The sequence below is a fragment of the Cavia porcellus genome, unplaced genomic scaffold, assembly GCF_034190915.1.
Source record: "Cavia porcellus strain 051 isolate PalLab524CR breed Dunkin Hartley unplaced genomic scaffold, mCavPor4.1 scaffold_1, whole genome shotgun sequence".
NCBI lineage: Eukaryota > Metazoa > Chordata > Mammalia > Rodentia > Caviidae > Cavia > Cavia porcellus.
The window spans coordinates 140,332,694-140,352,709 of record NW_026947484.1 but is presented as its reverse complement, the minus strand read 5'-3'; the positions used below and the strand labels follow the sequence as shown (position 1 = coordinate 140,352,709).

The window sequence follows — 20,016 nt, the reverse complement described above, 5'->3', positions numbered from 1 at the left end:
TAATTAAAAAAGTATATTAAACCCATGATATTAAAAGGTGTTCAGAAAGTCCTTTCAGGGCAGAAGCAGTGTTTTGTTCTTCTGAACTCCTTTCAGTGGAATGGTGTCTTGTGCATGTTTGCTGAACTGAAAAGGGTCCCTTCTCTTCCTGAGTCTTAACACCAAGTCAGGTTTTACCTCTCCCAAAAAACTAGTACACTATGTTTCTTTTTAAAGAAGAGATGAGCTGCAGAAAAATATGGTCTTTGTTCATTGTTAATAGCCATCTGACATGCCAATCACAGATGTTTAAACAAGAGCAAGGTTATTTGTCACCTGAAAACAGTACTGGGTTGTTCAGCCCCAACAGGATACTTCTTGGAAAGTTCAAATTTCATACACCAAAGGTCCCTACAAGATTCAGAAGTGAACCAGGAGGTGGTGTGATGGTGAAGGAGAACTTGTTACTTAAGTGTTTAATAAAATAGCATTTTTGCCTTTTTCTTTGAAAGCTTTGGTAAAAGTGTGGATTTAGGATAAAGAGGTGAATAATCAGTGAAATAGTCTGAGGGTTACAGTCCAAGGTTTACCATTAACCTGCTTTTTTTTTTAAGTAAATAATTTAGTTTTATGATCTGCAGTCTCCTTACCTATGAAATAGAACCAAATGTATAACCTACTTAACAGAGTCATAGAAAGTAAATAATTATGAGTATGAAGTAATAAGATTGATGTCAGAAATAGGATCACTGCGGCATATAGGGCTTCTTTCATTCTGGGACGCCTGTTCCTAGAACAGTGATGGTAAACTTTTAGAACTTTCAGTGGTGCAAACACCCTACTACGGCAGAGGTGCTGTAGGGTCGCCACCACTGGCCTAGAAGTGTACCCTCCTCTCTGCAGTGCTTCTGCTCTGGTGAGGAACTGCTTAACTTTTGGGGGGTCAAGTTGAACGTTAGGGTGGCTCAAAGGATGGAACCTAGATATTTTGATTTTTAAACAAATGCTCATAAGTGCCAAGTTACATTGCATAGGTGTAATAAGAAAGACTAAAAAACCTGTCTTGGTAGACATCTTAAATAGTCTCAGGCCAGTATGAAGGCTTCTTGATCTTCCTGATATATTATGATCTTCCTGATACATGTTTTCCCTGGTAGTAATTACAATATATGCATCCAGACTTTTGAATGTTCTTGTGTTTGGCTTGTGGGCAGTTAAACTGTAACAAGTTCCTAAGGGAAGAAGCTTTCAACTAAAACTGCTATCCAGGACCACCCTTTCTTCCTGTTTTCTTTTGCTTTGCAATGAGAAGTCCCTGATTTTGTTGCTTACTAGATAATTTCCCAGTTCAATTCTTTTTTTTTTTTTTTTTCTTTTCTTCTTCTTCTTCTTCTTTTTTTTTTTTTTTAGACAGGGTTTTTCTGTGTATTCAGGCTGGCCTTGAACTCAGTACATAACTCAGGCTGGCTTCAAGCTCACAGTGATCCTCCTGTCTCAGATTTCCAAAACTGGGATTGCAGGTGTACACTGCTGTGCCCAGCCCTTGTGTTTTTTTTTTTTTTTTAAATCACATAGGGCAGTTTTTTTTTTTTTTTAGATAAAGATACAATTTACATTAAAACTATTTTCCCTTTGTCTTTTTTGTATGTTATTATTACTCTCTTTGTGGGATTGGAGGAATGAATACTGGTAGTCTCCTTTTCGCCTGTGTTTTGATTTTTTTTTTTCTTTTTCCTTTTTATCGGTACCAGGGATTGAACTCACAACTGCCTACTTTCAAGGCAAGCACTTATGCCACTGAGCTAAACCCCCAGACCCCCTGTGTTTTGATTTTTAAAAGAAATCTGGTGTGGTCAACATTTCAGCCCCATTCCCAGTCTGGTGCTTCTTCTGTAGGTTTCTTAGTGTAGAGAAGTAACTTGTAATTCAGCTGCTTTGTGGATAGGAGCATCAGGACCTTTAGAGAATATCTGAAGTCAGTGGGATATGCTTGGATGGTTCAGAGCAGCCTTACAATACATTTTAAAAATATCATGCCCACAGAAATTCTATTTTGCCCACAAAATTTGCATTGATCTAGTTCCCACTGTCTGATGCCATTCCTGGTGATCCTCCACCCTACCCCTTCCATTGTGGTGGAACAAAGCTGTATGTCCTCGATGCATGAAAATCAGCTGGAGTAATTCCAGGACTCAGCACCCAGGGAATTGGATACAGTAGACTTGACATTCTGTGTGTTTATTAAAGTTTTATGTGTCATTCTGTAACAGTAATCTGGTTGGAACTCACTTATTGATTGTATTTTATCTATTTTTGGGTGGCATAGAGGAGCTTTTCTTCTAAATTTTAGTAATTAAAATTAGCCATTCCACTGTTCTAACTCTTTTTAACTCCTGAGGAATTCAGAAATTGCTAGAAAGCTGTAGAATATAATGTCACTCTTTCTTGTTTATCTGGGCCCACTGTGTCTCCATTGTCATTTTAGAAGGGCTTCTTACATTTGAATGCTACTATAAATTCTCCTTTCCCTTTTTATCTTTTTCCTTAAGCATCATTGGCATATCATTTTTTGATCCTTTGTTCAGAGTGAAAAAGACTCCAAGGCATTATTTGAATGAGAGTGTAATAAGAGATTCAGTTATCCTTAATTCTTACGTTGTGTTTATGATTCATATTTAAGTGCTTTCTTTTTGATGTCTCCATCTAGGTGTCTCATCCTGACCTTTTCATTTTCCTACCATCCTTCCCTGATTCTCTTCCTGCCTTTCTCTCATTCTCTGTAAATGACTTGAAACCAAAGCTTTTTGTTTCTTCTATTTTCGTTTTTTTTTTTTAATTTATCTTTTTTTTTTTTTTATCAATCTGCCAGATGTGTAGTGTTTTGGAAAGATCACAAAACTAGGAGTTAGAAGATCAGAATTCTCTTCATTCTCTTCTAGGTCTGCTATTAATTGGTTAGGTGACCTGGTAGGAAAGGTCCTGTTTAGGCCCTTGTGTTAGTTACTTTCCTAGTTCTGAGATGTGATGCTCAATACCACAATTTAAACGAAAAAAGGTTTATGGTAGGTCACAGTTTGTAAGAGGCTTCAGTCCATAATGGGCTGGCCTTAAGGCTTAATGGCGTGCCTGAGGGGCATGGTGGGCAGGAGCAGAGAGGGAGAGAAACTGGGGAGGGGGACAGACCCTTCTATGGGCCATGCCTTGTAGTGACCCACATCTTCTAATTAGGCCCCATGTCCTAAACACATCAGTTTAGGAACACAAACCCTTAAAATACCCTAAAATGTTCATCATTAATGAACACTTGAGGAAAAGAGTTGAGTCTTTTTTTAGATGTTTATTCTGATGCGCACCCCTTACCCTCCCCCCTATCTGGCATGGTTTCTTGGTATCTGATAGGCACATAATAAATATTTATTCAGTTGAACAATTACTCTTAGTCATTTTCTTATACTGGATTACTATGGTCCTCCTAGGCAGTTTTTAAATAGTATTGCCAAGAATCATTGCTTACACTGGGTTAAACCTTACATTGGGGGAAAAACCAAAATTTTCCCTGCCTCAGGTGCTTTATTTAAATTTGCCATTCTGAGTTTCTTTGTGTGTATGTGGTTTCATTCATTCATTCATTCTTTTTCTTTTTCCTGATCACTTCTGCTATTTATAAAGGTCACTTTGACTTTGGAATCTAACTTCAAAGGCCCTGGCATTCAGCCCCTGCCTCTCACTCTCTACTACTTCCTGTTTAGCAGTATAGGCAGCAGTTTCTCTTCTTTTATTCAGTTGGCATACCTTAGTGTACTTTGATCATTTTTGAGACTAGACATTTTTGGAATGGTATTTTTTTTAAGCTACGAAGTTACTTTGTTTTAATGATCTGAGATTTTTCATTGTAAGCAGGTTAGTCAATTGTACTTTTTCTAACTAAATGAGTTCCCTGACCACCGTTACTGAAAAACACCTCCAGAGGTGAGATGTGATAAATATTTGAGAGAACCACATAGTAGGTGAGCTGTCTGTACTACAGATCATTTGCTCCTTCAGACCAGAGACTGTGCCACACACTGCCCTTCTCTGTTCTACAGAAATTGTCTGGCATTTGCCAGTGTACAGAGTCACAGAACAGCAGGTCTTGGTCAAGCACCTGTGACTCCTGTTTAGCCACTTTTGAGATGTGTAGGAGGGGCCGATGGTGAGTCAGGGTGTGTCTGTGCTTTCTGCTTTGAAGAGATAGCATCAACTGCAGGCTGACCCCACCTACAGACTTTCATGCCATCCCATTTTAATATTTAAGGGGTAGCTGAAATTTTTATCCTTGTTGATGAGGATTCTTGTGTGGATCTAGATCTAGCTGGATCCGATCTCCTGGTTCAGGAATAAGTATACTTTCTCTGTGCCTCACCACCCAATGTAGACAGCTCCCTGCCTCTGAGTCCAAACTTTAACCAGCTTTCATTCTCAGAAAGTTCTTACACATGGTTGCAGTCAGTGTCCTTGTGTGCCTATTGGCATCTTCTGTGAAGTTTGTCTCACAATCTTGAGCTGTGTGGAGGTGACGGGTCCAGGAGGGGAAGTTATGTACTCTTCACTAAACTGAAGAGTCTGCGTTAGGAGTGGAACCCAGTGGGATTGCGAAGCCTGTCTTGTCTGGGAGGATGACTCCGGTGAACCATCTTAGCCCTATGTGTCTCTCAGTTCCCTGTCAGGTAGGCCCTGGAGGGAGAAGATGGTTTGTCCAGCCCTGGTATGGTAAAGACAGTGCCATAGGTAGATTGTTGTGGCTGGGTTCTGTACTTTGCTCATCATTTCCCCCTTGAGCATGCCTCTATCTTCCTGAAAGCAAAATTTACTGAGGAGAAAGAAGCTGCCTTGGTATTCATACAAGACTGGTAAAGTTGTTTGTTTTGTCTTTTAAAAAAACGAACTATCCTGTGCCTTAGGACTGATGTTTGCCTATGTATGCCTTGGTGGAATGCTGCTTTTCCCTCCGGAATGTTATGTGCAATGCCAGAGTGCATAGGCATTCAGGTCTTTTTGGTGTCAATTAAGAAATTCTGTTTTCAGCTCTTGTAAATGATGCTTCCTTTGAGGGTGTCTGTTTTGTTAACCCATGAATGCATAACTGGTGGCAGGAATTCCCTCGTAGTAGTGTGAAGTAATATAAGGTCATTCATTTCAGGGGGTCTTCATTTGGGGGTAGCTGGATTACTCCAGCAAGTATAGAATGAAAAAGGGAGAGAGAGAAAAAAGGAGGAACCTAGGGCTCTTGTGCAGAATGGAATAGAGCCATCTGCAAGGAGGATCCTAGGATTGGCTGTCCCAAAGCAAAATTGTCGTCCTTGAGAGGAAGAAGGGAAGAGGTATCAGGTCTGAAGGGATGTGCTCATGGTCTTAGGGTGAAACAGACTGCAGTGTTCCCTGGTCATGGGGCAAGGATTGCTGTTGGTCTTTTTCCCCTTCTTCTGTCATTTTGAGCAAAGTATTAGCTGTGTGGCAGAGGGTACATTGTGGCCTTAAAAGAAAGTGTAAAGCCAAGAAGGAGAGATGATAAGAGCCACAGTGAGCAAAGCAGTTATTTATTATGTAAACATTTAAATTTTGAAGTAATTCTGATAGGATCCTTCTGCGTTCTGAGATTTATTGTCTTGGTAACTCTGCTGTCTTAGTGGTACATTGAAGTAAGGATGGTTGCAGTGTGTGGATACACTTAATTTGGCATTATGTGGGGGGTGGGGCAGATGCAGATGTGTGTGAATTGTGACTGACCCTGCCCCCTTGTCCTTGCATTATCATGGAGACAAGATGGATGGCACACAGTGAGAAATGTGAAATGTCGTCGTGTTGTCATTGTATTTGGAAAGGAGTTCATGGCAATCTGGATAGCTGAATTTGAGGGTCTGGAGAGTAAACTCCCTAGGTTCTGGAGAAGGCGTGTCCCAGTTCACTCTCCGGCTTTTCTACCATGGTGCATTTTCTGCCATTTTCCTCTTTCTTGCTGCAATTTAGAAGTATCAAAACTTGACATGGGAAAAAGACAAAGATCCCTTTGTGTGTTGGGGTGTAAATATAAATTGGGCACATGTTGTGGCTGTATTGTGTCTGTTCATGACTTGTGGCAAGAGAGAGCTCTGTGTCCTCAGTCCTGGGGTGCCCGGTCAGTGCTGTGATGAAGTGGAGACACACTGGTAGTTTCTGAAAGATTCATTTCTCCGTGACAGGAGCTGAAGGGATTTCTCATCACAGTCAGGCAGTGTGGAAGGGACACACCCTAGCTGCTGCTGCAGGTGGCATTGATTAATCACACCAATGTCTCCCTCACTCTTCTGCACTTGTCTTGGCAAAACCCTGTCCTACCAGCTTCTCAAAGATTTGTGCATTACTATGTAGAGTTGAACAAACTCTTGGGGGTCATTTTACTGTCCCTTGATCCTTTTGAACTGTGGACCACTTACACTGGCCCAAGCTGTGGCACCTTTGGTCGTGGCACCAGACATTGAGGGGCCAATGTTTCTTTCCATTGGACCAAAGCACCTTCGCTGGAGATTTGCCTACGGCAGTGACAGGTCTCGCAGTTGGTGCCTTCTCCAGGTAATTGGCAGCCGAATAGAAGCGAGATGAACTCATCACCACACAAAGACAGGTTGGGTCTGTGGGGTTGCAGAACCTGTTTCTGGGTTAAGAGTAGCTTCCCACCTATATACATGTTTATTCAGATGAAGAGAGTGTGTGTGTGTGTTTTGTGAGTTGAGGAAATCATGGTAATGTTTTGAGTGGAGTCAGATGTTGTCTCCTACTGTTTCCAGTTAACCAACAGCATCCATTTAAAATACGATAGGCAAGAAGCTGTGGCTACATTCTACACCATGCTGCCTTGTTTGGAGGCAGGTGTGCTTTTTAATTGAGTAGTTTGCTTCTTTTTCATCTCTTCATTCTCACCTGTTTGTGAGAGGTTTCTGGAAGGCTTTTAAACCTCATTTTCACTAGCTCTGTTTTAATATACTTATAGGGGAAAAGGTGCTAGGTTGGCATAGTTATTCAATATTCAAATAAAAATAATTGAATACTGTCTACTCGATCTGTTCTATTGAGTTTCTAATATGAATAGTCACTACACTAGATAGTGCTAATGGGTGAACATCTCTTAAGTGCTGCATATGGTGAGTTGCAAAGACACATAATTCTTGGCATCCATGGAACTTGTTCAGAAGGTGAAATTTCAGACCTCATATATTATTAGTTTTTATATGTTTTATTACTAGTTTTCATATGTTTTCTTTGCTGTGAGTATAACTATTCATTTGCTAGATCTTCTTTAGCCTGTAAACATTGGTGTTATTTACTTTATTATAGCATCTAGACACTTCCTGCCCACTTGTGGTGCATGCCAATAATCCCAGATAATAGGGAGACCGAGGCAAGAGAAGAAGTTCAAGGCCCATCTGGGTAATCTAGCAAGACTGTCAAAATAAAATTTAAAAAGGGCAGTAATCCAAGCATTGTAGGAGGCTGAGGCAGAAGGATTGAAAGATCAAGCTCACCCAGGACAACTCAGTAATTTAGTGAAACTGTCTCAAACAAACAAACAAACAAACAAAAAGACAGGGCCTGGAATGTAGCGCAGTGGGAAAGTCCTTGGTTCAACAAAACACAGAAACAAACAGAAAAAACCCTGCTTCCTAATATTGATGAGAATTTTAAGGAAAAAGACCGTTTCTGGTGAATCATGCCAGTTTCTGTCACCATGCTTTTTCCAGTAGGGAGCCACTACAGCAGCGCATACTTTCCAAGAGACTTAACCAGAAGGGTTGTAACTAAAAACAAACATTGTAACAGTTTCAATTCCAGGTAGGTTTACATAGCAACAGAATTATTCCTTATGTTTATACATAATTAACTCATATTTGTACTTTCTTGATTTTCTCTGGCACGTTCACAAGTTTTTTTTTTTTTTTTTTGTATATGTGATTTAGTCAATAGTCCCATTTAGAAATAGCTAAGGATGTTTGAAAATCTAGAAAATTGTAAGAAAAATAGCGATACCACAGTTAATATTTTGATATACATATTTGCTCTTCATAGTTTAAGTATTTGTCATACATTTAATTTTAACGTGTTAAGTAATAGTCTGATTACTGGGTTTCCTATGCTTTGACCACTCTTTTGGTTGCATGGTTGATAGATTCTACTTTTTTTTTTTTCTGTAAGTGGTGGTGACCATCCTTATACAGAAAGAAATTTCTCTCTTTAGAATTTTTCCATAAGCTAGATTTCCAGAAGAGATATTGCTAAATCAAAGAGTGATGCTTAAAAACTGGCAAAAAGGATTTTAAAAAGTGGAAAAATAAGCTGGGTATGGTGGTGTACAACTGTAGTCCCAGCACCTTGGGCAGCTGAGGTAGGAAGACCACAAGTTTGAGTCCTGCCTGGGCAATTTAGATCCTGTCTCAAAATAAAAAATAAAGAGACCTGGGGTTGTAGCTCAGTACGAAGGCCCTGTGTCCAGTTTTCTGTCTCTCTGTCACACACGGAAACCCACTAAACTAGAAAAATACAAGAGAAAATTAAGGTCTCTAGTAATGTCATGATATCTAACCCATACTCATGGTTAGTGTTTTGAGACATTTCAAGAAGTTTTTGCTTTTGGTGGCCATTATTTTAAATGGGACATTAACATACATATACTTTTATCATATGGTTTTTTACTATGTAATATGAACATTTCCCTACATATACAAAAGTCTTTAAAAATATTATTTCAAAGGCTGCATGTTGTTATGCCTTTAAAATTTTTTGCAGACAGGGTGTTGTGTCATTCAGTCTGATCTTGAACTCTGTAGCCCAGACTAGCCTCAAACTTGTGGCAATCCTCCTGCCTCAGCCACCTGAGTGCTGGGATTACAGGAGTGCACTACCACGCCTGGTTCATTGACCAATTTTTCATGTATTTATTAACTGATATTTTCTGTAGCTGCTGTAAAATTCTAACCTGGCTGCACCATAGAGCCTTTTGTTGCTGAATGTATGTGCCAGGAAATACATGATCACTTTAAAATGGACTAAAAATATTCGAGGAAAATAGCATAGTCTGGAATCAAATTTGTGATTTGGGATGGGTGCGGGTAACCTAGTGTTTTGTCTTCCTTGATACCTAGGTTTTTGAAGAGTGTAATAGCCTTGAAAGGTAGGACCAGTACAGTGTCTGCCACCCACTAGTAGTTCTGACATTTTGACCTAATTGATAGACCTGTACTGTGACCTGTACTGTGGTTTCCTCAGTTTTCCAAGACAGAAGGGTAAGTTCCTTTTCTTTTCTCCTCTCCAGATTGATTAGCTGTGGCTCAGAACCCACTGAGGCAACCTGTTGTTTAGGCACCCCATGGATACCACCTGTTTCTTCCTGTTTGTCCTTCCTGCCTCCTGCCCCACTGCAATGCTATGTGCCCAGTAGGTAGGATATCAGTGTTACTGAAGAATGTTGCAATAAAGAAGAGTAGGTTGTTTTTTTCCAAGCTTGTGTGTTCTTAAGGCACCCCACTGCTTTTGATATTCAGTGCTCCAGCTGAACTGCTCACTGCTAAAGCCTTGTAGGTCTCAAGCGTTCAGTTTGAAGTAATTTCAGGCAATATGAATGCTTTCCTAAGTATCACTGGAATTTACTGGGCTGGTTGTTTGCCAGCTATTACCATATTTAGCATGAGAAGACTTGGAGATGAGGACATTTCTGACCAACCAAAGAAGGAAACCTCTCTCAGGGCTGAAGGACTGCAAATCCCCCCCCCCCACTTTTTTTTTTAATGAGGTGGTTCAGAGAATGCCAGTTAGACCAAGACTCCGGTTTGAGTCCCCTGGTCTTTGTTTCTGTGCCCTTTCCACATAATTAATTTATGAATGGGAAAAGAGATTGGATAGTGAAGTTCTGTCTCACACTGAGGTTTAATACTGTTTCTGGGAGGAAGTAAGAGAATTATTATGCCTGATTGTGCACTGACAGGCTTAACCAGCAGGTGAAGCTGCTGATTAAAAACATAGGTTGATGCGTATTTATTCTCACCTTCTCCTTTAAGGCTTATTAATTTTCTGCTTTGTCCTGTTCAGAATTTATTTTGGCTTAGCCCTTGTCTGCACCATACTGTTGGAATCATCAGCCTTCCTGTTGGGACTTAATGTTTTTCTGTCTCAATTTTTCCATTTTAAAGATGGAGATAGTATTTGGAAGGTGCAGTAAATATAATTAACATAAAATTATTTTTATAAAATAAAGCAATACTCAACATTATACAATTTAAAGGAATTTGTAGTTGGCCTCCTTTAAGCACCACAGAGCTTCGGTGGACACTGTGCTCAGTTGGCTTAGCTGACTCACATACCATTGCTTACCCCAAGACTTAACAATTGCACATTGATGTTTTTACACATTAGCTTTTTTCTTTTTAAATGGTTGATTTTTTAAATCATGTATCTTTCATTTTTGTTAGGGTTTTATATTGGTTCTTTAACTCACATTGCTGTCATGCAGGGCAGATGGTATTTATTTGTATGATATAGATAAGGAATTTGGAGCTTGGGTTTGTGGCTCAGCATGTTGGAGTGAGTCATGTAGTTACTGAGGGAAGGAGAATTCAAACCCCTGTCCAGCTTTGTGGTGCTTTGTATACATTCTTAGCCCTGAAGTAGGAATAAGGAAGTGGGGAAACTGAGGAACATGCTCAGGATAATTCATTATTACGTGTCTTAGTTGAGATTTAGAAGGTCGGGGTAGGTCTGTTCCAATATTGTCCTAGTACATCGCAGAAACACTTTTTATGATACGAATAACTTAAAAGTAACTCATAAAACTAACCAATAAAGGAGCCAACCTGTTAGGAATGTTTTATATCTCCTGATTAAGAAGTGGATGGATGCTGTTTGACTGATGCATTGATGGCCCTTGCATTCTCTCAGTTGATTTCTACCATCAGGATAGGCAAAGAGGATTCAGAGGAAAGTTCCTGTTAAGAATGTTTTTTCCATTCTTTATTGGAAATTGAATCTCGGGCCTTTGTAGTGAGCTGTATTCTTACCCCCAGCGCCTGTTTTAACTTTTATTTGAGACAGGGTCTCACTAATGCCCATGGTGGGCCTGAACTTGTGATCCTCCTGATTCAGCCTAGCAGAGTGCTGGAGTTACAGGTGTGCACCATTAGACCTGGCTAAGAATGAGTCTTCAAAGCCAACATGGCCGTGGTGATGAGCTCTACAGAGGGCTGCTCTTGGTAGCTGTGGGCCAGAGTCCTGTGGGATCTGCTTGGAGGCAGTTCTTGTTTGCATTTCTGGAAAGACCTCTTTTGGAGAGGGAGTTGCCAGTTTTTGTGGTGAGGAGTTGGGAATACTTATGTATGGTTTTAAACTTGCTCATCCTGTATTCTTGGGTGAGTTTCTTAAGCATTGCCTCAGTTTTGTTATTCATAGATTGAGGGTAATAGCAGTAATTGTTGGGGTTGTTAAGTAAGTGCTAGATTCATTGGACAGTGTCTGGCACATAGAGTGCAGCAAGTACTGGGTAGTGGTGATGTGCTTTTGTGTCACAATCTAAACCGGCCTTTCATTGCATTCACTTTGCTTTAATCAGTGTGGGTGAGTGACCAGCTTTGGGGAGGAAAGAGGAGCTTCACCTTTACAGCGTGCAGATTTGCCGGTTTCCGGTGCCCTTGTAAATATCGAAGAGTATCATGTTTGTGTTTGTTCCTTTAGTGGGGTACCCATCTAATGTGAGGAATTTTGTATTTTATGCAAACTGTATCGATAGGTGTTAAATCATCTGTGTGTAATTAACTAGACATTCTGTTTAGGTGGTCCATTTAGTAGTACTCTTGATTTTTCTGTACAGCTGTGACAACAGTATCATGCTGAGTAGTACTGTTATTCTCACACTTTTGATGATCATCATGCCATCCAGGGTTGTCATGAGGAAGGAATACTAATCTAAGACCTGACTACTTGATGATTTCATTGACCTTAAATCAGTCATTTAGGTAATCATCTCTATTAGATGTTTTGAAAAAAACACAAATATTCTATTTTCTCTCATTACAACTTTAAGGGTCCTTGGGAATTTGGGGAGTTTATGCTTGGACCCACTTAGCTCATGCATCCTTATTTTAAAGATGTGGAAAACCCAGATCAGGGTTGGGGCTAAAATCCACATTCTTAATTTATGGTCCGATAGTTTTTCTCCCATGTTTGTCAATGAAATGGTGTTTCAGTGTATTGACTCGTGGTTTTTGATATCTGGAAAGGGTTGGTGTCAGACAAGAACAGAAGAGAGTAGGAAAGGTGGAGGAGGGCAGAGGGGTGGTCATATTGAAAGTGTCAGTGATAGCCGAGAAAATATTTGTCTGTGAGTCTCTGCCTGTCCCTTTGGCTTTCTTTGTACTGGTTAGACAAACCAGCAGGTCTGGTGTCATTAGTGATCAAAATAAGATTAGCCAGGACAGGTAGAGTTACTTTCTCAGAAAAGGGCTTCGTATTTTCACATTTGTTTCCCATGACAATTTGCGTATTCCAACTTTTGGCAGCCTTGAACAAATGGTTGTCAAGTGTTTTGTTTAGTTTAGTTTTAAGGCAAAAGTCCAAATTTTATTTTGCAAATTTTGTGAACTGTCTTCTCCTATACTTCTTTTTGCTCCCTCTATAATTATTTCTAAGACTTTGTTTTTCCATTATGGAAGCATTATGAAAGATTTGCTTTTACAGTCCTGAGATATTTATAATTATGTGTAAGCACATAGTTTACAGAAAATGTAAGTGGTGTACATATTAACTCAAATACTCTTAAACACTTAAAATATTTTCCTATAATTTAAGTCTTTTCAAAAACACAGTTGAAGCTGCTTGAGGTAAAAGAGAGGTATACATTAAGGGTCTCTGAATTTGGATAAAATACAGGTAAATGTGAATGTCACTTGGGAGGAACTGGAGGTGTTTAGGATCTCGTGCTTGTCAGGCAGGTGCTTGTGCTGTGGAGGTATCCCTGGTGTGACAGTTACTTTGGAAGCAGCTTTTTTCATGTTTCTTTTTGTCCTTACAGGAAATGTTGTGATTGCTGTTTATAGAAAGGTTAAGGGGGGGGGGGCGGAGAAAAGCTAAGGAATGGTTGTGCAAGTCTCCTTGCTGGTCAGGTGACCAGAGTAGCCTCTGGAACCCCCTTTGCCACTTGATCGCAGTAAACAATGCTTTTGTCTGGTGAAACCCTGTAGTCCAGTGATGGCAAACCTGTGGCATGCATGTTGCAGTGGGCTGTTTGCTATCTGAAGCTCTAAAATGTTCACCATCACTGCCCCTCTGATAACATAATTTTAGATTTAATGTATTTTTTTGTGCTAAATTGACTTAACCTTTTACTGTTCCTAACAGTATCTTAGTTCTTTGTGAACACTTACATATGGAAGCTATCTAAACAGCAGACTTCCATTTTGAGGAGTTCAGGTTCCTTCTAAATCTTTTTTGTAATGAGAAAGAATGGATTTATGTTTGTGATTTGCTAGGGAAAGTTTCTAGTGACTTTTTCTTTGTTATTTTTTGACCCCAAAAGAAATTCTTTAGTAGGTCAACATGAGGAATGGATCTTTATTCTTTTTTAGTAAAACATTTTTAGAAAGTTTGAAAATGGTGCCCAGAGTCATGCAGTATTTGTGCTCAGAAATATTTTATGCCAGCCTTTTAGTTACAAATAGCTTTCTCTGGACTGTGCAGTTGTGCTCTTATTGTACCATTCTGAAAGGGATGTGAGAGACCATGTAAAATGATTGGAATGCCTCAGCATTTGAACAATGGACATAGCCAATCATTAAAAGCACCCAGTACCAACCTACCCGGGCCAGGAACTTGGGAATTTACTGTGTGCAACATTACAGAACAAGAATGCACATATCATTACAGAATAGGAATGAGAACAGCTTTGCCTTTTTCTTGCTTTCTTTCAATTTCAACTTTAACCCGATTATTCTCTTTTATAGCTGAAAACTGGTGGTCATCTGTGCTAATATGTAAGAGAAGTATGTTTGTCATGTCAAACATACCTAGACAATCTCAGCTTAGTTTTTGTATTTTGAAATGCAGTCTTCCTGTAAATGCTAAGACATGTGGGCCCATGCAGACACACCTGACTTCTCAGATTTTGGCTGTGTTTACCACTAGCTGAATGGTACCAGAGAGAATACCCAAGAATATAAGGATAATAAAAGATAAATGACAGGTAGTTTTTTTTAAAGTATCTTTCAGAGTGACTTTTAGATACCCTTCCCCACTGTATTTTGGTTTTTACGTTAGTGTAGTTGGTGAGTTTTGGAGCCAGATAGACTTGACTGTGACTCTGACTAGCTGAGAATATTATACTTCTCTAAGTCTTAGGTTCCTCGTTTATATAGTGGGGGTAATAGTAATGTCTAACCTGCAGGAGTTTTATAAACTGTAAACAACATATTTAATTGTGCTTGCATGGTTCTGGAGATAAAATAGGCACGTAAGTGTGGAGGTGCCAGGCCTCAAACTTCATTAGTCTCATGGTAATTCCATCTTTGTAAAAATAGTGTGTGAGTACTTGTCCCTGGACCTCTTTGTCTTATTTTTTTAAAAAAATGGCTCATTTAAGCTCAGCTCTGCTGCTAAGGAAAGCTTATGGATTACCTAAAGAATAGACTAAAAGCATTATTGGCTAATAATTTCAAGATTATAGGTTAACTCAATGTAAATTAAATGCTTTTCTAACTTTGTTCAAAGTTGCAGATTCTTGTATCTCTACTTCATTCAGAAGCAATTGATCTGAAAAAAACCCATGATTTAGGATTTTAAATCAAAGCTGAAGAAATCTTTTAATAAGGAGGAATCTACTTGGTTGCATTACTTATTTCTACGGTTTACTCTGAGTCTTCATGGAAATCAGGTTTGAAATGTTGGGAGTGGTTGGTTTTCAGTATGGGGAAAGCTTATCTAATCAGGCATGTGAAGTGGCCTATGTTGGATTTTTGTGCCAGAGAAGGCTTGGAGAGTGAGGAGATTATTGCTGTTGCTTGTAATTCCTGAGCATGGTTCAGACACTCAGAGAACAATGGGGAAATTGTTTGTAAATAGTGGTTGAAATTATTTATACTAAGTGCCAGACAGACACTTTCCGCTCAAGGAATGGGTCTTAGATGTATGTGACCTAATTTGAATCGTGTAATTGTTTATCATTTCTAGGCTAGACCGTTGTGAGGATTTTCTGTTTTTCAGAATTTTGGACTGAAACCTTTACTTTTATGAAACAATATTTTATAGTAGTTTTTCAGTTTATAATCTTTATAGGCATGATCTTATTTAAACCCCAAATACACTCTGCAAATGAGAGAAGGCTAATAACATTATTTTAGTATTATAGATGAGAATAATAAGTTGCACATAAAGCAATTCTTCTAGATCATTCACGTGATCTAGTGTCTCACAAAGCTAAGGCTGGTTCTGATATTGAGGATCGTCTGTGTGACTCTTTTCCTTCGTTCCTTCCTTCCTTTGTTTTTTCTTTCTTTTTCTTAGTGTCAGTTCTGTCATAACAGCAGTGAAACAGAATTGGAGGATTCTTTAACTGATGGGTCACTTAGCTTTCTTTAGAGCTCTTCTATACCTTCTATACCTGTGAACTAGATCTCCCTTTTACCTCATCAGAATCAGAATGTTGATCCAGAGTGAAACAGACTGGAGAATGTGCCTGACTTAGCTTAACTCATCACATTTTCCATATGTCCTGCCTGTGGATAAATAATGTCATGCTCACTTAAGGGAGTTTGTAGTCTTGGATGTCTGTTTCTTAGTATTGCTCTGCAACCATTTTTAAAATATCTCAAGTATTGGTTTTTCCTCTGTGGCCTGAAATGAGTTTACTGTTCCTTGAAGTTTCCAGTGTCTCAAAAATGTACATCAGGGGCTACTTAAACGTGATTTTATGCTATAGCTCTTGGTATGTCTTTCCTCATCGCTGTGACTTTATATGGGATACATATGGGGTATGCAAATGGGTGTCTCAATATTGCACTGTCTCTTATGTAAGTGCATTTGAGTGTTTCTTCTTTTGATCAAAATGAGGAAATAGAATATGCTTTGTTACGGTAGTTTTACACACACACCCACAAGGAAATATGTATCTAGCCTCTGTGGGAACTGTAATTGATACATTTCAGGGAAGAAAAATGCATGAAGACTAAACTTTTAACTGCCAACTTTTCATGGGGAAAGAGAAAAACTAGCAATCTTTGTATAGAGCGTTTCAATCTTAATTCTAAGGCAAGTGACTTACTGAGAAATCCTGTCTTGTTTATTATGTTCGCCTTTCTGCAAAGGAACATTTCCCAAGTTGTTCCTTTTGTTAAAAGGAGCCTTCTTTTTTATTTTTGGAGTGCTGAGGATGGAAACCCAGGGCCTTGCTCTTCCTCAGTTGTTTATTGCTGAGCTATATCCCCACTGTAGCTAAAAAGGAGCTTTCTTAGCAATAAACATTCTTTCAGTTGTTCACTGTATGAAAGTTGCTCATGGGGAACTAGTTGAAGGGTCAGTGCCTCATCAGTGGCAAGTGGACCTTTTTTGACTTATGTAGCAATTTAGCTGAACATTTGGCTTTGCTCTGTGGTCAGTGAAGCACTCCTTAAGAAGACCAATTGTCATTTAGCTTCTTCAAGACTGTGGTGATGGTATATTGTGCGAGAGAGGAAATTTCCTGTTTTCCATCACCCCAAGAACTTTGATAGTGGGGCTGCTCCAGAGTGACATAAGTTATCTAAAATGCATATAATTTTTTTTCATAGAAAATTGGGGATAGATTATGTTTTTTATTTAAGACAGATTGAAATGAGCAGACTTGTTATATTCTCTACCGTAAAGGAATACTTATGGTTTGGGTAAAATTTTACAGTTAAAATTTTAAAACTTAGATATTGGAGTTAAAAACTAAACATCACTGATTTAAGTGAGTGAATGTGTGTGTGTGTGTGTGTGTGTGTGTGTGTGTGTGTAGAGAGAGAGGAGGAATAAACTTTATTTTTTTTTTCAAATAGCTTTTTTCAATAGCTTTTTTTTCCCCTAATGTAGTGCCTGTTCTCAGTTGGCAAAGCATAGCTATTAGAATGCCGCTCAGGTCTAGTGAAAAGATTTAGGGAAGTTGTAACTAGTTTAATAACCATCTGTGGAGTGACATAGATTGACACACCCAATTACACAAGACTCAAGTCTGAGAACTGTTGATGTGCAATCATCCCATCAGCATCTGCTTGTCATTATCAACAGCAGTAATGGCTCAACTAATTTTTAGGGCCACATGAAAAGGCAGGATGCCCTTATCAAAGGTAAGTCAGATCTGACAAAAATACAGCTTTTCCTTATCCCATTGTTCCCAAACTTTAAGCATATCCTTTTGTGTGGTTGTGAGAGACTTCAAATTACTTTTTTTTAAATTTATTTTTTTGGTGTTAAATACTACGCATTTCCATCTTAAAATTTTGTCAAAATCAAGAAGGTCCAATTTGCTGAGTCATTTTTCTGACTCATTTCTTTGTCATTTGAGAGGCTTCATGTTTTTGAAGTCATGCTTTTACGTATGAAAATATTCACTGTGTTTTCTAGTTCACAATTCTGTCAGGTATGAGCACGTTCTACTATAAATAATTGGAGTCTGTGAAAGGGAAGAAATCAGTTCCCAGGGATGAATTTGCATGTTGAGAAGATTATATGTAAGGCTTTGCAAATCATTTACATGTGCATCAGCGTCTTTTGTGGGGGGCAGAGCAATGTAGTTGAAGAGATTAAAGCAGAGACCCTGGGAATCCTCATATGGAGTTGGTCTGCTGGTATCAGAGCAAGTTGTGAGAAGCAACACCAGGTCTTCTGTTTGTTTATTTCTCTGTGTATGATTGGATCATTATTTTATTGGCAGAAGTAAAGGATCTTGTTTTTAAAAGGTACCTTTTGTCCTTGGAAAACATGTTAGAGTTTCTTTCCAAGTGGAAAAAGGATGCATTTTTCCTTCTTCTTGATAAAAACCATTGTGTTTTTCCTAAATCTCATTGTCTCTGATTTGCATCTGATGGCACTAGAGGGCTTTTAATTAAGGTGCCTTTTGGGAGTTAGAATTTCATACAAATTATTGAGTTTTTCCATGGCTTTCTCCTGGAATAGCCTCAGTGTAATGACACAGATGGGTTCTTTGGTTTATCACACTTACCAACCCAAACATGAGGTTTTAATACTTGGTTGCCTGCTGGCTGAAGTAGGTATCTGCACAAAATGGATGCTTAGTAAGGTCTTAGGGTTTTGGCAAATGGTCAGACACAAGGTGAGTGTTGGTAGGGCGGTGTTGCTATAACTTTGGTGTTGAGTGCCATGTGCTGATTGGCTGTAGGACCTTGTTTTATAAGAAGTGTAGGCGGAGTTTGAGGAAGCATCCGAGCCTGCATTCCATTAGTCCTGGTATGGGACAATGTGAACTCAGGAAACATGCTTAGATTTACAAATTGTTTAACAACTTTTCTATTTCTTCTGGGGATCAGGCTATGCTGAATGTTAGAGTAGTTGCTAGTATATCTAAAGAGGTAAACTTTCAAATGTATTTATTCATGCACTCAACAAATATTTGAGTGCCTGTCACTAGCTGCTAGGCACAGTGTTAATTGTGTGGGGATGTTGTGAAGAAAACCTTTGAGACTCCTTTTTTGTAGGATTTCAGTGAGCCTAGGCCAAGATTATAACCATCACAGTTACTTTTTATTGAATGTTTTGTGCCAGAATCTAAAGCTAACGGTCTTTCATGCAGTATCTCATTTAATCCTTAGAAAAATTCTAGTGTTTTAACCTCAATTTAAAGATGACGAGCTTTGAAAAGGTTGGTAATTTATCTGAGTTTGTGGTTAGTAGTAGGGCCAGGCTGTCTAGCCCCATTACTCACTGTGAGGATCCAGTCCACTCTTTATACACTGCAGTTTTCCATTCATGGGTTATGGGCTAAGAAACAAGTTTGGTAGATTCTCAAACACTTTGGGACAAGAACAGAGCAGAAAATAGAACACCACATGATAAGCATAAGCATTGTTTCTTAACAGTTTTGTTTTTGGTGTATACACATACATGTGAATCTATTTTTTTTTTTTTTTACTTACTTTTATTTAAAAATTTTTTTTGAGACAGGCTCTCGCTAACTTTAGGCTGCCCTTGAACTCACTTTGTAGCCTAAACTGGCCTCGAATTTGAAGCAATCCTCCTGCCTCATCCTCCCCAGTGCTGGGATTACAGGTGTGTGCCAGCACACATGTGAATCTTGAGTTCTGATGTAAAGTGTGTTTCATACTGTAGGTCACCATAAAAATGTTTGTAAGCTATTTCTTTGTTGGCTATAGGACCATAGGCAATCTAACATTTTTTTCTTTAACAGATTAGAAACTTTAGGGCTTAGAAAAATAAGTAATATTTGAAGAATATGAAAACCATCTTTGGCTGCCCAAAGACAAGTTATCAATATGCCTTGTTAGCACTCGTCCAGTGATTTACTCTTTGCAACATACTGCTTCCTGATAGGTGCACTATAATATATGGGGATCGACTCCTGCCTTTCACATATTAGGAGTAAGTGTAGAATCTTCAGGGGCGTTGACAAAACTTGAAAAGGGAAGTTGAACGTCAGCTTGCTTGGGGTAGGTGAAAATTCTGAAAATTCTGGAGTCCCCCAAATCTGCAGTTTACGATGTAAAATACATGATACTCGGTAGTATGAAGTAAATGCAGGGTATTTGTATGTATGTTTTATATGTAAACTCACGTAATTACTAATCATTTTAGTAGCATAGCCATGGCATGAACTTAGCTATTTTGAGTGAGTGGGGATGTCCTACTAGTGAGTTACCACTTCTCTATGCCATCTGCAGTTCCTCATTTGGTTCTTGCTGAGTTCAGAGCTGTTTTTCTTAGTGTGGCTTACCTAGGGATGGTCTCAGCCTCATTTTTCTTTTGCTGTATCATGTATCTTCATAGAGTGGGTAATTTTGA

At 38.9% G+C, this 20,016-nt stretch overlaps 1 protein-coding gene across 7 annotated transcripts in view; it reads left to right on the top strand.

Annotated features, from left to right (window-relative positions):
* Notch2 (notch receptor 2) overlaps nucleotides 1-20,016 on the top strand; it is a 170,372-nt gene that overhangs the window by 30,100 nt on the left and 120,256 nt on the right. Inside the window, exon 1 of one of the 7 annotated variants that reach the window (XM_063256506.1) lies at nucleotides 11,336-11,387. The exons of the other annotated variants lie outside the window; for them this stretch is intronic. Coding sequence (XP_063112576.1) covers nucleotides 11,351-11,387 — 37 coding nt within the window. The 5' untranslated portion in view covers nucleotides 11,336-11,350. Of the gene's footprint in view, nucleotides 1-11,335; nucleotides 11,388-20,016 lie in introns of those variants that run through there. 7 annotated transcript variants of the gene reach the window in all.